Genomic DNA, 16,532 nt, shown 5'->3' on the forward strand with positions numbered 1-16,532 from the left:
CAGAGCTTGACATTACAGATGGAGACAGCCACCTATACTTACCTGTGCAAAGAGGGAGATGCTCTACTGTCCCATTAAACCCTCGCTCCCTGTTCTCAGACAAAAATGCACTTCTTGCCTTAAACGGTGGTACAGCACAGCTATCCAAAAAAGCTGGTGTCTTCCCTTCCACCAGTGACTGAATTCAGGGACATGTGCTGAGTGCTTTGGTGCCTTTGGACGTAAGGGGCAACCAAGACCTGGAAAACCAGAAACCTTTCTGTAGCACGGGGGTTTAAAGTCAGACTGGGTGGACACAGGGTGAGCAAAACCTTGTTGAGAAGCCCGGATCCTGCCTCTTGTGTGAGAGAAATGCTTCCCAAATGAGAGCTTTCTAGTTACTTCAGCTCCCTCTCCTAAGTGGCAGACGGGGTCTATTGAGAATCAAAAAACCCCTGCTGGGAGTGCTGAGAAGTAGCTCTTGTCGTGAGGCATGCAGCAGCTGGCTAGGTGCCCTGAGCCCCTACATCTCCACAGCAGACTTCTCCAACTGCATTCCCTGAGCTGCCGGCACCATATGTGACAGCATCTTGGCTCCCGCCCTGGAGCTGTTTGCCTTTAGCCAGATGTTTCTGGCTACTTATAGAAAAGAGGAACCTTGCTAGGATGGAGGACTGGCAGGCTGTGCCCAAAAGTTGGGCAGGAGCCCTCGCTTCCAGAAGAGGCTGGAGATGTCCATTAATGTTGCTGAAATCAGATCCTGTCTCTTAATGATTAGAAACCATTATTCTACAATTAGGTAGGAATGGTTAGAAGAACAGCAAGGGCCAAGATTCTAGGTGGTGAAAAGCAGACACCAGATACTTTTACCATCCAAATCTGCTTAAGATAAGAATATTTAAACTAAAATTCACCTTCCATACTCATTTATCTAGGTAAGAAAACAGGATCGATGAACTTCCCGCAAAGTCCTCTCCCAATCACTCAATGTCAAATATTTCTAGTCACATGGATTCAAAAATCAGAACTTTCCTGTGATTGTGATGTCAAGAGCAGAGAATGCCTTGTTTCTACCCTTTCAGAGGCATGGTGGGACATGATGTCACCCATCAATGGTTCTGCTAGTTACCACCTAGAAACAATAAGGATGCTTTTCTTGAGATTCTCTTTCATTTATTCAGCTTCTCCTAAATGAGAGGTTTCTTATTAGGTATTTGGAGTTCATAAAGATGAAACAGACATGGTCCTATTCTCAAGAAGCTCATGGGCCAAGAGAGGAGAATGATGTGGAAATAAATAACTGCAGTTTGGTGTGATGAGTGTTAACACAGAGAGTGTACTAGATACAGGGGTGGCACAGGAGGGAGTGATCAATTCTGTTTAGGAAGGTTCCATAGAAGGGGAAGAGCTTGCAGGCAGTTGGGTTTCAGGGAGAAAAGGGCACTCCAGGTAAAGGCACCCTGGCAAGAGAGAGCCTTACTAATTCAGGGGGCTTGGAAAGTGGCTCAGTAGAGTTGGAAAGAGGGTCCTTGTAGGAGACAGGAGGGAGAAGAGGCTGGAGACACCACACCACACCTGGCCACCCACTTTCTATTGCTTTGTATATAATGGGTCCTATCTTTAGGGTGTTTTCTTTAAAACAAATGCTTCATATTCCAGGCTGAATTCAACAAGCATCTACATGTGCGGCACTAAATGAGGGACCCCGGTGGATATGCCCCTAAGGAGCTTACACTGAACCTAACTGGGTGGATTAAACATACACACCACACTGCTAAAGAAAACACAAAACAACACATAAACAAGTGCATAAAACTATAAATGGCACAGCATAAAGTGCTAAGGGAATTCACAGGTTCTTAGATTGAGACAGAGCTTAAACACCATCTAATTAGAGAAGTGTTCAAATGCTCAACTCCCCTTGACAAAACCCTGGCCAAATGAGCCCCCATGGGATGAGGGAATAATCTCAGTCAGAAACTAGACTGGTTGAGTCCAGGAGGCCACTAACCCCAGGATGCCCAGAAGGCTTTTATGGCAATACAAGCAAGGACGGCTTCAGACAAGAAAGGGTCCTAAATAGAACATTTCTCTGCTAGTGAAACGGACGGGACAGTTAAGAGCATAGCAGCTGCCCAAAGTCCTTATCCTCCATCGTGATTACAACCTCAGGAAAAGAACATTTCATAGTATACTATCTATCTCTTTTTATAGCTTGCGTCCTGAAAATTTTTTTTAAAAAAGAAGCATAAATATTTCATTGGGTTCTCTGTGTATCTCCAGACTAAAGGTTTCATGTTGAGGTAAGGAAGTATTCAGTTTGGTCTTTATGCAAAGATCCTTTCAGGCCTCTGGGGACCCAGCTCATGATTTAGGGTATGAGAAAGCCCCTGCCTTTTAATAGTCCAGAGCTTCCAAAAGTGCGGCCTGCTGGTCATTACTAGTCTGGACTGGAGTCTTTCCTAGCTCCTTATGGGCATGACATCTCTGGTCCTGGCTGGGAGACCACAACCTTGTCCTGCATTACCCTGCCAGCCAGGCCTAGGAGAGCCGCCATACAGTGAAGCCACAAGCAATGCACTCACCCTCATGGAGGTCTCGCCACCATGGGCCTGTTGCAGCCTGAAGACCTGGGCCACCATGTGCTCCGTGGAGGGGTGCAGCAGGATCCTTCGTGAGGCCAAGCCCACCATTACATATCGACCCATCGGGGATAGGCTCACTGAAATGGCATTGGGACCTGAGGGACAGAAAAACAGAGAGACATCTCCCAGAGTTCTTGCTATTACAAGGAAATAATTTTCCCTCTTAGTCTTTTCTCTTTCTCTCTAATCTTCATCTTTGTTTGGTCATCCTGGTGTTAATCTCATAGGATTGTAGTGAAGAGTACAATGAGAAGGCATGTAAAGTATTGAGTACAGTGTTTGACACACAAAAAGTACTTAATAAATGCTAACCAGTATTATCATAGAATCACATTTAAAAAATTGTTATATTGTAAATACTATTTTGAAATCTACTTTTTCCGCTTCATCCATTACGAACATTTTTCACCATTAAATAGTCTTCCATAAGAGCATTTTAAAGGCCAAATGGTATTCTGCCTTATTAATGCACCATTATTTCTTTAAGCAACTCTTCACAATTTGACATTTTTCTCTATGATAAATAACACTGCTGTGAACATCCTTCTATATAAATCTTGTATAGTTTTCTGATTATTTCCTTGGAAGTGAAATTACTGGATCAAAGAGAACATACATTTTGGGGGTTTTTAATACACAATGCCAAACGGCCTTGCAGTGTGTGACTGTGCCCACTTCCTCAAGCCATGACCAAGAACGAAGCTCCCCCTTATTCCTGCCCATAACAACAGAAGTATGCCGGTGATGCCACCGTGGTAGGGAGGACTCTTATTCTGAGATTCTTCTGCAATGCTACCAGCCAGGACAAAGCAATCTTCCTCTGACACGTGCCCCAGTGAAGCAGGGGCAGTATGTGACCATTACTCCCACCTAAGCTGTACCTCACCTAGGAATGCCCAGGCCAAGGTACCAGCATCCCTTTGTCACTAGGTTGGGCTTCCTATCTCTTACCAAATCGCTTGGTGTAGAGCATTTCGCCCAGGTTATGGGGGGCCAGAGAGTACACTGCCAGGATGCCTTCATCAGGAAAGCCCCTTTGGCTGCTAGGGATGAAAGCCGCCAGGAGCTGGCCATCTGCAGAAATGTCACAGCTGGCATCATTGTAGATCTTGCAGTTCTGCACCAGCACATTCATGGAGGCTGCATCAGACAAAGAAAGAAAAGAGGGTAAGAAAGTTTGGAGTTGATGGTATAAAAAATTCTGGGTCAAGAAATCTGGGGGCCTCTCTAAGGGCCTGAACCTGAACCCTCTCTAGAAATACTAAAGGCTGCCTTATCAAACTAAAATGTCATGGAACAAGCAACACAAGACACAGAAAAGATATGTCTCTTCTACCACTTTAATAGGAAACTACAGAGAGTCAACACAACCACAACCACCTGCTGAGTCTTAGCTCACACTTAGGAAACATCATTTGAGAGATGAGCTAGGGAAAAAGTTATTAACAATTGTTCCCGGAGAGCCACTCAACAGCTGTTATTGTCCAAAAGATCAAAACTGAGATGAATGAAAATGTAAACCCACTGATTCCAAGAAAAAGGTGATCCAGGTAAAACTTCCTTGGGGGTGAGAATCCTACTCCCCACCTCTATGTGACCTTGGAGAAGGAAATCATTTCACCAGTTTTTGTCTTATTTTCTCGTTTAAGAAAACTGGAGCATTTAGAGACTTCAGTCTTCTGGACGGCTCCTTGCTAATGCTAATCCCTAATTCCACAAGAGAGGATAAAGAGAAACAAAGCCTAGCCCTGGCTGGATGGCTGGAACTATTTTCATTTCTCACTACGCTCTATCCCTCACCCGTACCATAAGCCAGTGACCATGGGCAGCCCCGGTCTGCACGTAGCAGTTACTGAGAATTAAGCAGTCAGCCAGGCAGCAGGCAGGCTCAGCACGAGGGAACGGGTGGGGTCGGGGGTGGGGTGGAGGAATGCCTGTCGGTGGGGAGAATCGTTCCACATGACAGGACTAATGAGATGTTAGCTAGCTCTGGGGCTGTGCCTGCATGCTTTGTTTCGGTTTTCATTTGAATCCCTCTCTGAGGCCCACTGTGCAAATCCCTGCCCAGAGGAAGTGGCCTACCCTTGATGTGAGCCTGGAATGAGATGGCCCACACCATGGGCATGAGCAGAACAGCATAACACATCCAAAGGGACCAAGCTCCTCTGGGCTCTGTCTCATTTAGATCTACTTACATGCAAAGAGACTAATTCACTTTCTCTTATTTGAAGGAGATCACTTCAGATGTCCACTGTCAGAGGCATTATGGTTAAAACAAACAAAAAGGCAAGCTCAACTGCCCTCACCAGATTCCAGGTGATCTACTCCAGGAAGCCAAATGGCCTGACCTGAAAGGTCAAGGGCAAGTTTCCCCAGGAAATTACCTTAAGGAAAACAAAACAAAGAGCTGCTTTCCAGGGGGAACTTGAGACTTATGGGATCAGGGATTCGGAGTGATTTCTAAAACTCTATATTCATCCCCCTTTCCCTGTGTGTGCTGTTAATGAAGCCACAGAGATGACAGAGTAGATCAAAAAAGACATCAGAACACATTGATTAGGCTATTGTGCCAACTCCTGGGGGCTGACACCTACAGCACCATTACACATAAAGCTGAGGAGGGACCACAAGGATGGTCCTGTTTGCTAACTAATAAGATAATGACATCCAAATACTCATTGCTATCACCATCAGGGCTTTGTACTGCTCAACTTCCAACCCACCATCTGCTCGAGCCTGTATGGCTAGATTTATCTAGTTAGCACTGAGACTGTCTGCTCCTTACTCAGGGTCCCATGCCTGTTGCCAAAAAGATAATCTCCTCCCCCTTCCCTGGATTGACACATGATTACAGTTGGGGATACAGAACCAAAGCAACTGGGGGAGCTTCAACAGTGAGTCCAGGGACTTCCCTGGTGGCGCAGTGGTTAAGAATCTGCCTGCCAATGCAGGGGACACTGGTTTGAGCCCTGGTCTAGGAAGATCCCACATGCCGCGGAGCAACTAAGCCCCTGCGCCACAACTACTGAGCCTGCACTCTAGAGCCCGCGAGCCACGACTACTGAGTCTGCACGTGTCATAACTACTGAAGCCCGTGTGCCTAGAGCCCATGCTCTGCAACAAGAGAAGCTAATGCAATGAGAAGCCCACCTACCGCAACGAAGAGTAGCCCCGGCTCGCCGCAACTAGAGAAAGCCCGCGCGCAGCAATGAAGACCCAACGCAGCCAAAAATAAAATAAATTTATTTTTTAAAAAAAGAGTGAGTCCATCTTGGTTTTCTAACCTTGATGTTCGCACAATCCTCAGAAAGGTAAAAAGAAACTGACAATTTAGACTGCAACCATCAAAGGCAGAGAGAGAAAGAAAGCAATGACAAATATTAAGTAGGACATGAAAATAAACAGAAAAGGAAATGGGACTCTGTGGGCTTTAAGACAGCTTTGTATGGTTTCCATTTTATCTACATTTAATGTCCCAAAAATGCATGGTGAGTATTTTATGAAAGTCGGCTTTTCTATCTTGCTGTTACAGACATCTAGCTTATATGTGTTAACCTGCAATTCAGTCAAACATACAGATGCCTACAATGACCCTCAAAACTCGCCACCAACATTAAAAAAGCACTGAACTAGATACTGCCAGATTAATTACTAAGAGGGGTCTGTGGGTGGGGGGGAAAGTACAAGTAAGGTTTTCCTTCTTTTGGGAGGCTTGGCTCTAAGCCCACGAAAAACTGGGCATATAGACAAAAAGCATTTTGTCAGCCTCAAATTCAAGCCATGGTGTTTGTGTTTGTACTGTATTATGATGATTCCAAGTCAATGGCCATCTCCCAAATTTCGTCCCCTCCCCTCAACTCCACCCAATTTCGCAACTGCTCCCAGTTCCTGCAGTGAGCTCAGAGAGAGATATGCAAATAACAAGTGAAAAGAGAATGCTGAAAATTAAAACGGAGCTTCTCCAGCAGCATGTTCCCTTTCAGAACTTGTACAGCTAGGGATCTAGGGTTTTACTTCTACCATAATGAAGGGGATGTAGTAGGCACAGAGTGATTTGGTAGCTTCATTGAGCACCGGGTGGGGTGTTTACAGTTTCATTAATATTTCAAAGCTCCAATTAGCAATTTACATTTATTGCTTGTTGTATATTAATTTCATGGAAATTAATATACAGCAAGCAATGGAAATGGAAATGGAAATGTTCAGTTACAGTGGTGAGTGGTCACTGCTTCAATTCGTTCGTGCAGCTTCTTCTCATAAGGCTGAAATTTTGATGAGTTAATTTACAAAGGGAGAGATTTCCTGGATCTCTGTTATTTGTTTTTTTCAGGCCATAGCAAAGTAATGCACTAATGACAAGGAGAGCTCATCATTTTTGGATTCAATAATGATGTAAGCAGGTAGAGAAAAAGGTGAAGTGGAATACAGTTTAAGACAGTGGCAACCCACACACCACTAGAAATCTTTGTTCTGCTCCCTGCCTTGCCTCACCACAGTGGTTCTCAAGTTTCAGCATGCAACATAATCACCTGGAGGGCTTATCAAAACACAGAACGCTGGGGTGAGGCCTGAGAATTTGCATTTCTAGCAAGTTCCCAGGCATCTGATGTTGCTGGTCTGGGACCACACTTGAAAACTGCTGTCTCACCAAACAGTCCTTGACCCCTGAGCTGGAGCTCCAGCAAACTGCCCTGCACTTAAAGGCAAAACACATGTGGGGAATGATGATGGAGCACTTAGCTGGGCAGCTGAGAATGGAAATAAAGTCTAGGAAAGAAAGGATTTTTCAAATCAAAACTGCTTAAGAGCTTCAGGGGGCAGCTCCAGGAGGAGCAAAAACGATGCAGAAGACAGCAGGAAGCCATGTTCCAGACTGTGCAATGTAATCTCCTCCTAATTATAAATGATTTCCAAGTTAAAATGCCCTAGCAGGGAATGGGAGGGGTAAGAAGTACTGATGCCTGGAGGAGCAGAGGGCTCTGCCTTTCTATCAGCTCCATAAATTATAAACAAACACCTTGTACAAAGATCGATTTGTAGCCTGTTGCTGGCTGGCCAGATGAGGCCACGGGAGCGATTAGCAGTTGCAGTACTTTTACAAATGCATTAGATAAGGATTTGGAAAACCCAAAGGGGTTTAAATCAGCAGGAAAATTTCCTTTTGACTATCTCTGAGCCCTCAGATTTCAGAATAGGACCTCCTGCACAGAGCTCCAGATGACACTATATAAGCATTCCCAACGGCACCAATCACTACATCCTCTGTGGATGTGTGTGTGCCCCACACCACTCAGCCCCTGGGTTTCTTAAGGTCCGTTCTGTCAGGGCACCCTGGTGACTAATGCTACTCTCCCACAAGAGTTCACTCTTAAAAACTACAGTGAATCTAATGAGCTTTTTCCCATGAGAGCGGTTTCAAAATTATCTATGTTATATGAGGCCTTATTCACAAATTTCTAAACGCTTTACAGATAGTAATTTATTAATCCTGTATCTCAACTAAGAGAAACAGGCGGTAACACTCTTTAGCCTAATTCTAGAAAAGAGTTAAATTCAATTCAGATAAGTCAGATGACCCCTTGACAACACAGTGGCTGCTGAACACGTGAGTAAAACTGAGGGCCAGTGGCTCCCAAGCATGAGCTGTGCCAAAGCCAAACACTTCCCTCCACTGGGAAGTATGCAAGGTTCAGAAACGAATCCTACAAACAGATTCCCAAATGAACTCTGCTGACAGCTGAATCTACCAGATTCAGAACTGTAACTAGACTTTATTCAGACCAACCAGGAAAAGCAGTTAGAGTTAATTACAGGAGCCTCAGGTGAAAGTGACTGTCATTCTAGAGGGTGATACCATGGCAAGGAACACTGGCCACCATCAGACATATATGCCCTAAACTCCTAGAATGCCAAGTATTTCCCAAGGCCAAAACTCTGAGAAAAATAGGGCACTTTTAAAAAGCAGAATTCTAATATTGCACAGGACTTAAATGAGGGAGAAAGGTGAGCCAAACTAAATGAGTCAATCTGGTTGCACATGATACTTTTTGATCAGCTCAGGTTTTACAACAGCCATGATCAAAGGAAGTAAGAAGGAACACAGAAGGTGAATGACAGGAAGTTGTAGTCAGAACAAGTGGAGGCTTGTACAAAGAATGTTAAGGACAACCAAAAAGACCGTCTCAGCTCTGCTACCAGCATATCCAATGCCTGTATTCTTCTGAATATTTGGTTTTTCTATCAAAGAAAATTGTCTCCAACTGGGGAGAAACAACATGCTTCAGAAGGATCAGAAGCCAATTACACATGAGGCAACAGGTTAAGAGAGAACTATCTTTTTTACATGAACATCACTTTCCAGAGATGGAAAATACACCTCTCAGAGTACTGAAAACAGGGGCAGGGGTGACTTTAGAATTATAGCCATACTCTCAAAGAATCACGGTATAATTTCCAAGAAAAAGACATGATAAAAAGAGCTAACATTTACTGACCATTTACTACAGAGAGTGCCAGATGCCGTTCAGAGTGCCTGACATGTATCAATGTTAACTAATTTAATTCTCCTAACAACCCTATGAGGTTGGCACTATTATAACCCTCATTTTATAGACAAGGAAACTAAGGTGTAGAGAGATTAAGTAACCAAGGTCACACTGCTAGAAGGTGGCTGAGCAAGATTTGAACCTGGACAGTGTAGCTCAAGAGTTCATTTGCTTAACCATCATAGGACAGTTGACAAAGAAAATGTTATCAAAGAACTACCTCTCCCTATGCTTGTGAAAAAACGGGAAGAAAAAAGCATCAGGCTCAGACCTTTAAAGTATAAAAAGTACAAGTAATTCCAATTCTATTTAAGCTGTTCCAGACAAAAAGAAAAACTTTCAAATTATATTTGCAACACAAGCATAACATTGATACCAAAACTCATAGATTTTATGAAAAAGAATAGGATAGATCCATCTCACAAATTTCAAGGAAAAAACTCTTAATTATTAGCAAGCTACATGGAAAGAATTTAATGCTAAAGCATATACCATGAACCAGGTGGGGTTTATTCAAGGGATGTAAGGTTGGGTTCATCATTACAGAATCTATCAACATAATGATCTCGGGGCTTCCCTGGTGGTGCGGTGGTTAAGAACCCGCCTGCCAATGCAGGGGACACAGGTTTGAGCCCTGGTCCGGGAAGATCCCACATGTCATGGAGCAACTAAGCCCATGCGCTGCAACTACTGAGCCTGAGCTCTAGAGCCTGCGAGCCACAACTACTGAAGTCCGCATGCCTAGAGCCCGTGCTCCGCAAAAAGAGAAGCCACCGCGATGAGAAGCCCGCGCACCACAACGAAGAGTAAACCCTGCTCGTCACAACTAGAGAAAGCCTGTGCAGCAATGAAGACCCAATGCAGCCAAAAATAGATAAATTAAAAAAAATAATAATCAAGGGCAGTTTATTGGTATTATTGGGATTTAAAGATTAATTTAAGGTCAATTAAATCTACAGATACTTGTTTAAAAAAACATAATGATCTCATTGTTAGGTCAAAGGAGAGAAAAAAACATATGATCATCTTCACAGATGCTGATAAGGCATGACTAAATTTAACATCTATTTTTTTTCAGGGGCGGCGGGTGGGGGGGGGGAGTCCTAACCACTGAACCGCCAGGGAATTCCGAGTATCTATTCTTGATAAAAAACTCACAATAAAATAAGAATAATGACTTCCTTAAAACAATAAACTAGTTCTGGTTCAACCCAAAAGTCAGCAATATGCTTACTGGGAAAAAGCTGGAAGTTTTTCTACTGAAATGAGGAATGATATGAGGATGCCTGCTATTATTTAACATTGTTCTGATGGTAGCAGCCAATGCACTTAGACAAGAGGAAGAAATCACAGGTGTACAACTTGGAACAGAGGAGGGAAAATTAATACTATTTACAGATAACGTACTTAGAAAACCCATGAGATTTAACTGAATAACAACTATAATTAGTAAACAAATTCAGTAAAATAGAAATTTTTTTAAAGCTTGTAACAATAAACTTTAAAAATGTATAAAATTACATGAAGAAAACTTTAAAACATTCCTAAGACCACAAGAGAGACCTGGAGAAACTGAAAAATCATACCATGTTCTTACATAAGAAGATACCATAAAAATATTGAGTCTCCTTAAGTTACTTTATATGTTTAATGCGATCACATTAATTACACCAACAGGATTTTTTCAGGGGGGTGAAGGGAAGAAGCGAGGTAGTTTTAAAGTCCATACAGAAAACCAAAATGTTCAAGCAGGCAAGAAATGTTGGATTAAAAAAATAACAAGAGGAGACTAGTCCTACCAGATTCTAAAACAGAGCCTCAAACTTAAACCAATGTGGTACTGTTACATGAATAATCAGACAGATCCCTGGGACAGAAGAGACAGAAGAAATACATCTAAATACTCAACAGGAAATTAATAGGATGAAAGTGACATCCCAAATCAATGGGGACAAATAGATCATTTTATAAATTGGTTGTGACAAATGAGTAGCACGTGGGGGAAAAGTTGATCATACTCTGCTTATTTAGGACTAGGTTAAACTTCTGATGAATCAAAGATTTAAAGGAAAAAACTAAAATATAAAAGTACTAACTGATCTTCTTGATGCTGCCACAAAATCTAGGAACCATAAAAGGAAAGTTGGATAATTCTGACTACTTAAAATAAGTTCTATGACAAAAATAACCTTCGGCAGAGTCAAAAGACAAATGACAACCAGGAAACTCCTATTATGAGTTAATTTTCTGATTTATAAAGAGCTCCTGTAGAACTGGTAAGGAAAAGACCAACAACACAATAAAAAAAAAATAGGTAAAGCACAGAGACAAGCCAAGAAAAGGCAACACATGTGGCTAAATGTATGAAGAGCCACACAACCTGGTTTATAATATGAGAAAGACAAATTTAAAATACCTACATACTATTTTTTTTTCTTTTTTTTGGCCACACCACGCGGCTTGCAGGATCCTAGTTTCCCGACCAGGGATTGAACCCTCGCCCCCAACAGTGGAAGTGCGGAGGCCTAACCACTGGACCGCCAGGGAAGTCCCACCTACATAGTATTTTTTACCATCAGATTTATAAATACCCCAAAATATGACAGCATATTCTACAAGCAAGAGATTAGGGAAACATGCACTCTCATGAACCACAAGCGAGTGTATAAATTGGTATAATCTCTACAGAGGGTGATTTAGCAGTATCTACCAAAATCACGAATCTACATATTCTTCCTCCCAACAATTCCATTTCTAGGAATTTATCCTATGATATACTTGCACATGTGCAAAATGACAAACTGTGGCATGGTTTGTATAGCAAAAGACTGGAAACAACTTAAAAGTTCCTCAGCAGAGGGGCTTCCCTGGTGTTCCAGGGGTTAAGACTCTGCACTCCCAACGCAGGTGGCCTGGGTTCAATCCCTGGTTAGGGAACTAGATCCTGCATGCTGCAACTAAAGATCCTTCATGCCACAATGAACATCCCGCGTGCCACAACTAAGACCCGGCACAGACGACAAAAAAAAAAAAAAAAAAAAAAAAAAATTCCTCAGCAGAACACTGGTTAAAAAATAACTGGTTAAAAAATGGACAGTGGGGGACTTCCCTGGTGGCAAAGTGGTTAACAATCTGCCTGCCTGGTCCAGGAAGATCCCACATGCCACGGAGCAACTAAGCCCGTGCACCACAACTACTGAGCCTGTGCTCTAGAGCCCACGAGCTACAACTACTGAGCCTGTGTGCCACAACTACTGAAGCCCGCATGCCTAGAGCCTGTGCTCCGCAACAAGAGAAGCCACTGCAATGAGAAGCCCGTGCACCGCAACGAAGAGTAGTCCCCGCTCGCCACAACTAGAGAAAACCCACACGCAGCAACGAAGACCCAACACAGCCAAAAATAAATAAATAAATATTTATATATTTTTTTAAAAAATTAAAAAAAAAAGGACAGTGGGATACTAGGCAGCCATTAAAAAAGAATTGGGTAAACGCTTTATATACCGATACGGAAAGATCACCAAGACATGAAGTACAGAAAGCAAGGTACAGAAAGAAAAGTATGTATAACATGCTACCATTTAGCTTAAATAGAGGTGGAAAAACATACATTTGCATGTACTTGTATATACATACAATATCTTTGAAGAGATATGCAAGACACTGCTAACTGTGGTTGCCTATGGGGTGGAGTGGTGGGTAGCTGGGAGCAGGGTTGGGAAACTTTTCACTGTATATCCTTTTATATTTTAAAAATCTTTGGTAAATGTATTTCAGATTATAATAAAAGAAACAAAGCAAATAAACTAACGAAACAAAGTACCTAGGGAAAATTATGGCAAACATCTGCGCCAGAAATCTATAAACAAGCAAACAGTATTTAATAAGGGAAAAGGTAGATTGCATTTGATTTCTAGTAAAGAATAGATTATTGAACATGCGGCTTAAAAGTACTTAGGAAAAAAAGATTGCTACTGAGGTTTCACTAAGATCAGGACATGAAAAATTGACCTCATTTTCATGGTCTGATAAGGATACCAAGATTGGCATACTGGGAAATGCCACAGACAGGGGCTATCTTGATTATTTTAAGGTATCTGACCAACTCTTACAATACCCTATAGACAAGATAGAAAAATATGGGCTTCACATGCGAACAACCAAGCCTAGGTGCAAATTCGTGAACCAAAATTGACACAGAGCAAGCCCACAGGAACATACCACAATGCCTGGTGCAAAGTCCTGACTGATGTACCAGTTTTGCTAGCAATCCAAAGTAAGACAAAGGGGGGACTTCCCTGGTGGCACAGTTGGTTAAGAGTCTGCGCTCCCAGGACTTCCCTGGTGGCGCAGTGGTTAAGAATCCACCTGCCAATGCAGGGGACACGGGTTCGAGCCCTGGTCCAGGAAGATCCCACATGCCACGGAGCAGCTAAGCCCGTGCACCACAACTACTGAGCCTGCGCTCTAGAGCCTGTGAGCCACAACTACTGAGCCCGCGCACCTAGAGCCCGTGCTTGGCAACAAGAGAAGCCACCGCAATGAGAAGCCCACGCACCGCAACGAAGATTAGCCCCTGCTCACCGCAACTCGAGAAAGCCCTCGCGCAGCAACGAAGACCCAACGCAGCCAAAAATAAATAAATAAATAAATTTATTTAAAAAAAAAAAAAACACAACAGTCTGCACTCCCAATGCAGGGGGCCTGGGTTCGATCCCCGGTCAGGGAACTAGATCCCACATGCATGCTGCAACTAAGAGTTCTCATGCCACAACTAAGGAGCCCACCTGCCGCAACTAAGACCCGGTGCAACCAAATAAGTAAATAAATAAATATTTTTTTAAAGACCAGAAAAACAAAGTAAGACAGAGGGACTTCCCTGGTGGTCCAGTGATTAAGAATCCACTTTCCAATGCAGGGGAACTAAGATCTTACATGCCTCGGGGCAACTAAGCACTCCCGCCAAAAGAAAAGATCCCTCATGCTGCAACTAAGACCCTATGCAGCCAAAAAATAATAATAATAATTAAAGTACTTAGTGTTAAAAAAAAAAGACAGAGAAAGTAGAAGATGATGTAAGCTTGGGAAAAAAAGGGCTGAATCAAAGTTCAAAAAAATGTTGAGAGGCAGGAACTAAGAATAGCAGTTGACACTATTAAGATAAAACTTAATAGAAACAAATACAAACCTTTGGTTTTTAAAACATTCGAACTGCGCAAGTAAGTATAGGATGGTAAAGTCTTGGTTTATTAACAATTATCAAGTATTTTTTAAATAAATAAATACATTGTTTGTTTATTTATTTATTTATTTATGTTTGGCTTCATTGGGTCCTCGTTGCTGTGCATGGGCTTTCTCTGGTTGCGGTGAGCAGGGGCTACTTTTCATTCCGGTGAGCAGGCTTCTCACTGCGGTGGCTTCCCTTGTTGCAGAGCACGGGCTCTAGGCACGTAGGCTTCATTAGTTGCAGCACACGGGCTCAGTAGTTGTGGCTTGTAGGCTCAAGAGTGCAGGCTCAGTGGTTGTAGCGCACAGGCTTAGTTGCTTCACGGCATGTGGGATCTTCCCGGACCAGGGATCAAACCCGTGTCTCCTGCATCGGCAGGTGGATTCGTAACCACTGCGCAACCAGGGAAGTCCCATCAAGGAATTTTAAGTGACTGCAAACTCAATAGTGGCTTCAGAAAAAGCTGTTGAAATCTTAGGCTGAACTAACACTGTCCAAACCACCACTGTACTCTGTTTTGGACAGCTCTCATCTGGAGTGTTCTACGTTGTTCTGCCACCTCAAAGCTTAAAGGGGAAATGAGCAGAACTGTCTAGGATTTGAAAACCAGATCGTAAAAGGAATCTCAGGAACTTTGGCCCAAAAAGAATGATTTAAAGGGAAATGGCAGTTTATCTTCAAATAGCTGGAGAACTGTCACTTAGAAGAGACATCATTAGACTTATTCTATGGAGATTCAGAGGTAAAACTAGGACCAATGGGAGGAAGTGACAGCAAGGGAAATGGTGGCTGGGTATAAGAAAAAACATTTGAACAGGAATTTAGCAGTGATGGACTAGGGCCAACTCATCAGACAGTGTGACCTGTCTGAAGTGTTCAAGCAGAGGCTGAACCACCACTTCTCAGGAGTGTGTGAGAGTCCGTCATCAGATAGAAAGTGAAATGAGATGTCTAAAATGCTGTGATTGGGCTTCCCTGGTGGTGCAGTGGTTGAGAATCCGCCTGCCAATGCAGGGGCCATGGGTTCAGGCCCTGGTCCGGGAAGATCCCACATGCTGCGGAGCAACCAAGCCCGTGCGCCACAACTGCTGAGCCTGCGCTCTGGAGCACACGAGCCACAACTACTGAAGCCCGTGTGCCACGACTGCTGAAGCCTGTGCGCCTGGAGCCTGTGCTCCGTGGCAGGGGAGGCCACTGCAGTGAGAAGCCCTCGCACTGTGGCAAGGAGTGGCCCCCACTCGCTTCAACTGGAGAGGGCCCACACACAGCAACGGAAGACCCAACACAGCCAATTAATTAATTAATTAATTAATTTTTAAAACAATGATGTGATTTCAATCGAACAACTGGGACATGGGATTGAGGACTCGTAGAAGCTGGGAAAACGGACTGTCAGACAGACATGTTTGTAAATCACACATCAATCAGGCCACTCCCTTTGCACCATTCAGATCTAGATTAATAAATGAGTTTATCATCACTGTAGTCTTTCCTCAAGGGTCTGGCTCTCAGTTCCTACACTCCCTTCTCCTTCTCTTCCTCTCAGTTCCACCCAAACTTCTAGGCTTGGGACAATGAACTACTAGTCGGTAAACTCCTGGGGCAGACATCTTCAGTTTGGTGTCCACCTTAGCACTGTTCTGATCACTGTACCAAAGCATTGTTCGCTGCTCAGGGTGGGTGCTCAATACATGTTTGTTGAATTGCTTAACGAGAGTTGGAGAAGAGCTGCAGAAATGGCACACGGCAGTCAGCTGCTCAACGAGGTGATGAAAAATCAGTGCTATGTGGGTTTCTGAGCTCTGGCTCACCAGTAAGAGACAGACCTTCCACCAGTATCCCCAGTTCTACCTTGGCTTACCATTACTGATTTCTGGGAGGTCAAACTTAGTGAAGTCCCACCACTGGAGCCGGTAGGTAGTATTGGCAATGTTACTGGCCACGGCAGACTGTCCATCACCAATCACTGCCCCTGGTTGGGGAGAAGACAAAGAGAGCACATTATAGTGTTTATCTATATGTTTCCATTGCAAACATGAGACAAAGCTAGGATTAGAAGAGGGAGAAAAGGAAGAATCACAACTAAGGCTGAAGAAAGCTGACAAGTCCTATATGTCAAGTCTCTATCTCAAAGAG

General features: G+C 43.3%; 1 protein-coding gene across 14 annotated transcripts in view; it reads right to left on the minus strand.

Annotated features, from left to right (window-relative positions):
• Window positions 1–16,532, minus strand: part of AMBRA1 (autophagy and beclin 1 regulator 1) — a 180,492-nt gene that overhangs the window by 27,843 nt on the left and 136,117 nt on the right. For all 14 annotated transcript variants that reach the window (XM_082410733.1, XM_082410735.1, XM_082410734.1 and 11 more), the window contains 3 exons: window positions 16,258–16,368; window positions 3,576–3,764; window positions 2,565–2,719 (listed from right to left, as the gene is read on the minus strand). In XM_082410733.1, the coding sequence (XP_082266859.1) occupies window positions 2,565–2,719; window positions 3,576–3,764; window positions 16,258–16,368 (455 nt within the window). The remainder of the gene's footprint in view (window positions 1–2,564; window positions 2,720–3,575; window positions 3,765–16,257; window positions 16,369–16,532) is intronic.

The sequence above is a fragment of the Balaenoptera physalus genome, assembly GCF_965194825.1.
Source record: "Balaenoptera physalus genome assembly, chromosome: 10".
NCBI lineage: Eukaryota > Metazoa > Chordata > Mammalia > Artiodactyla > Balaenopteridae > Balaenoptera > Balaenoptera physalus.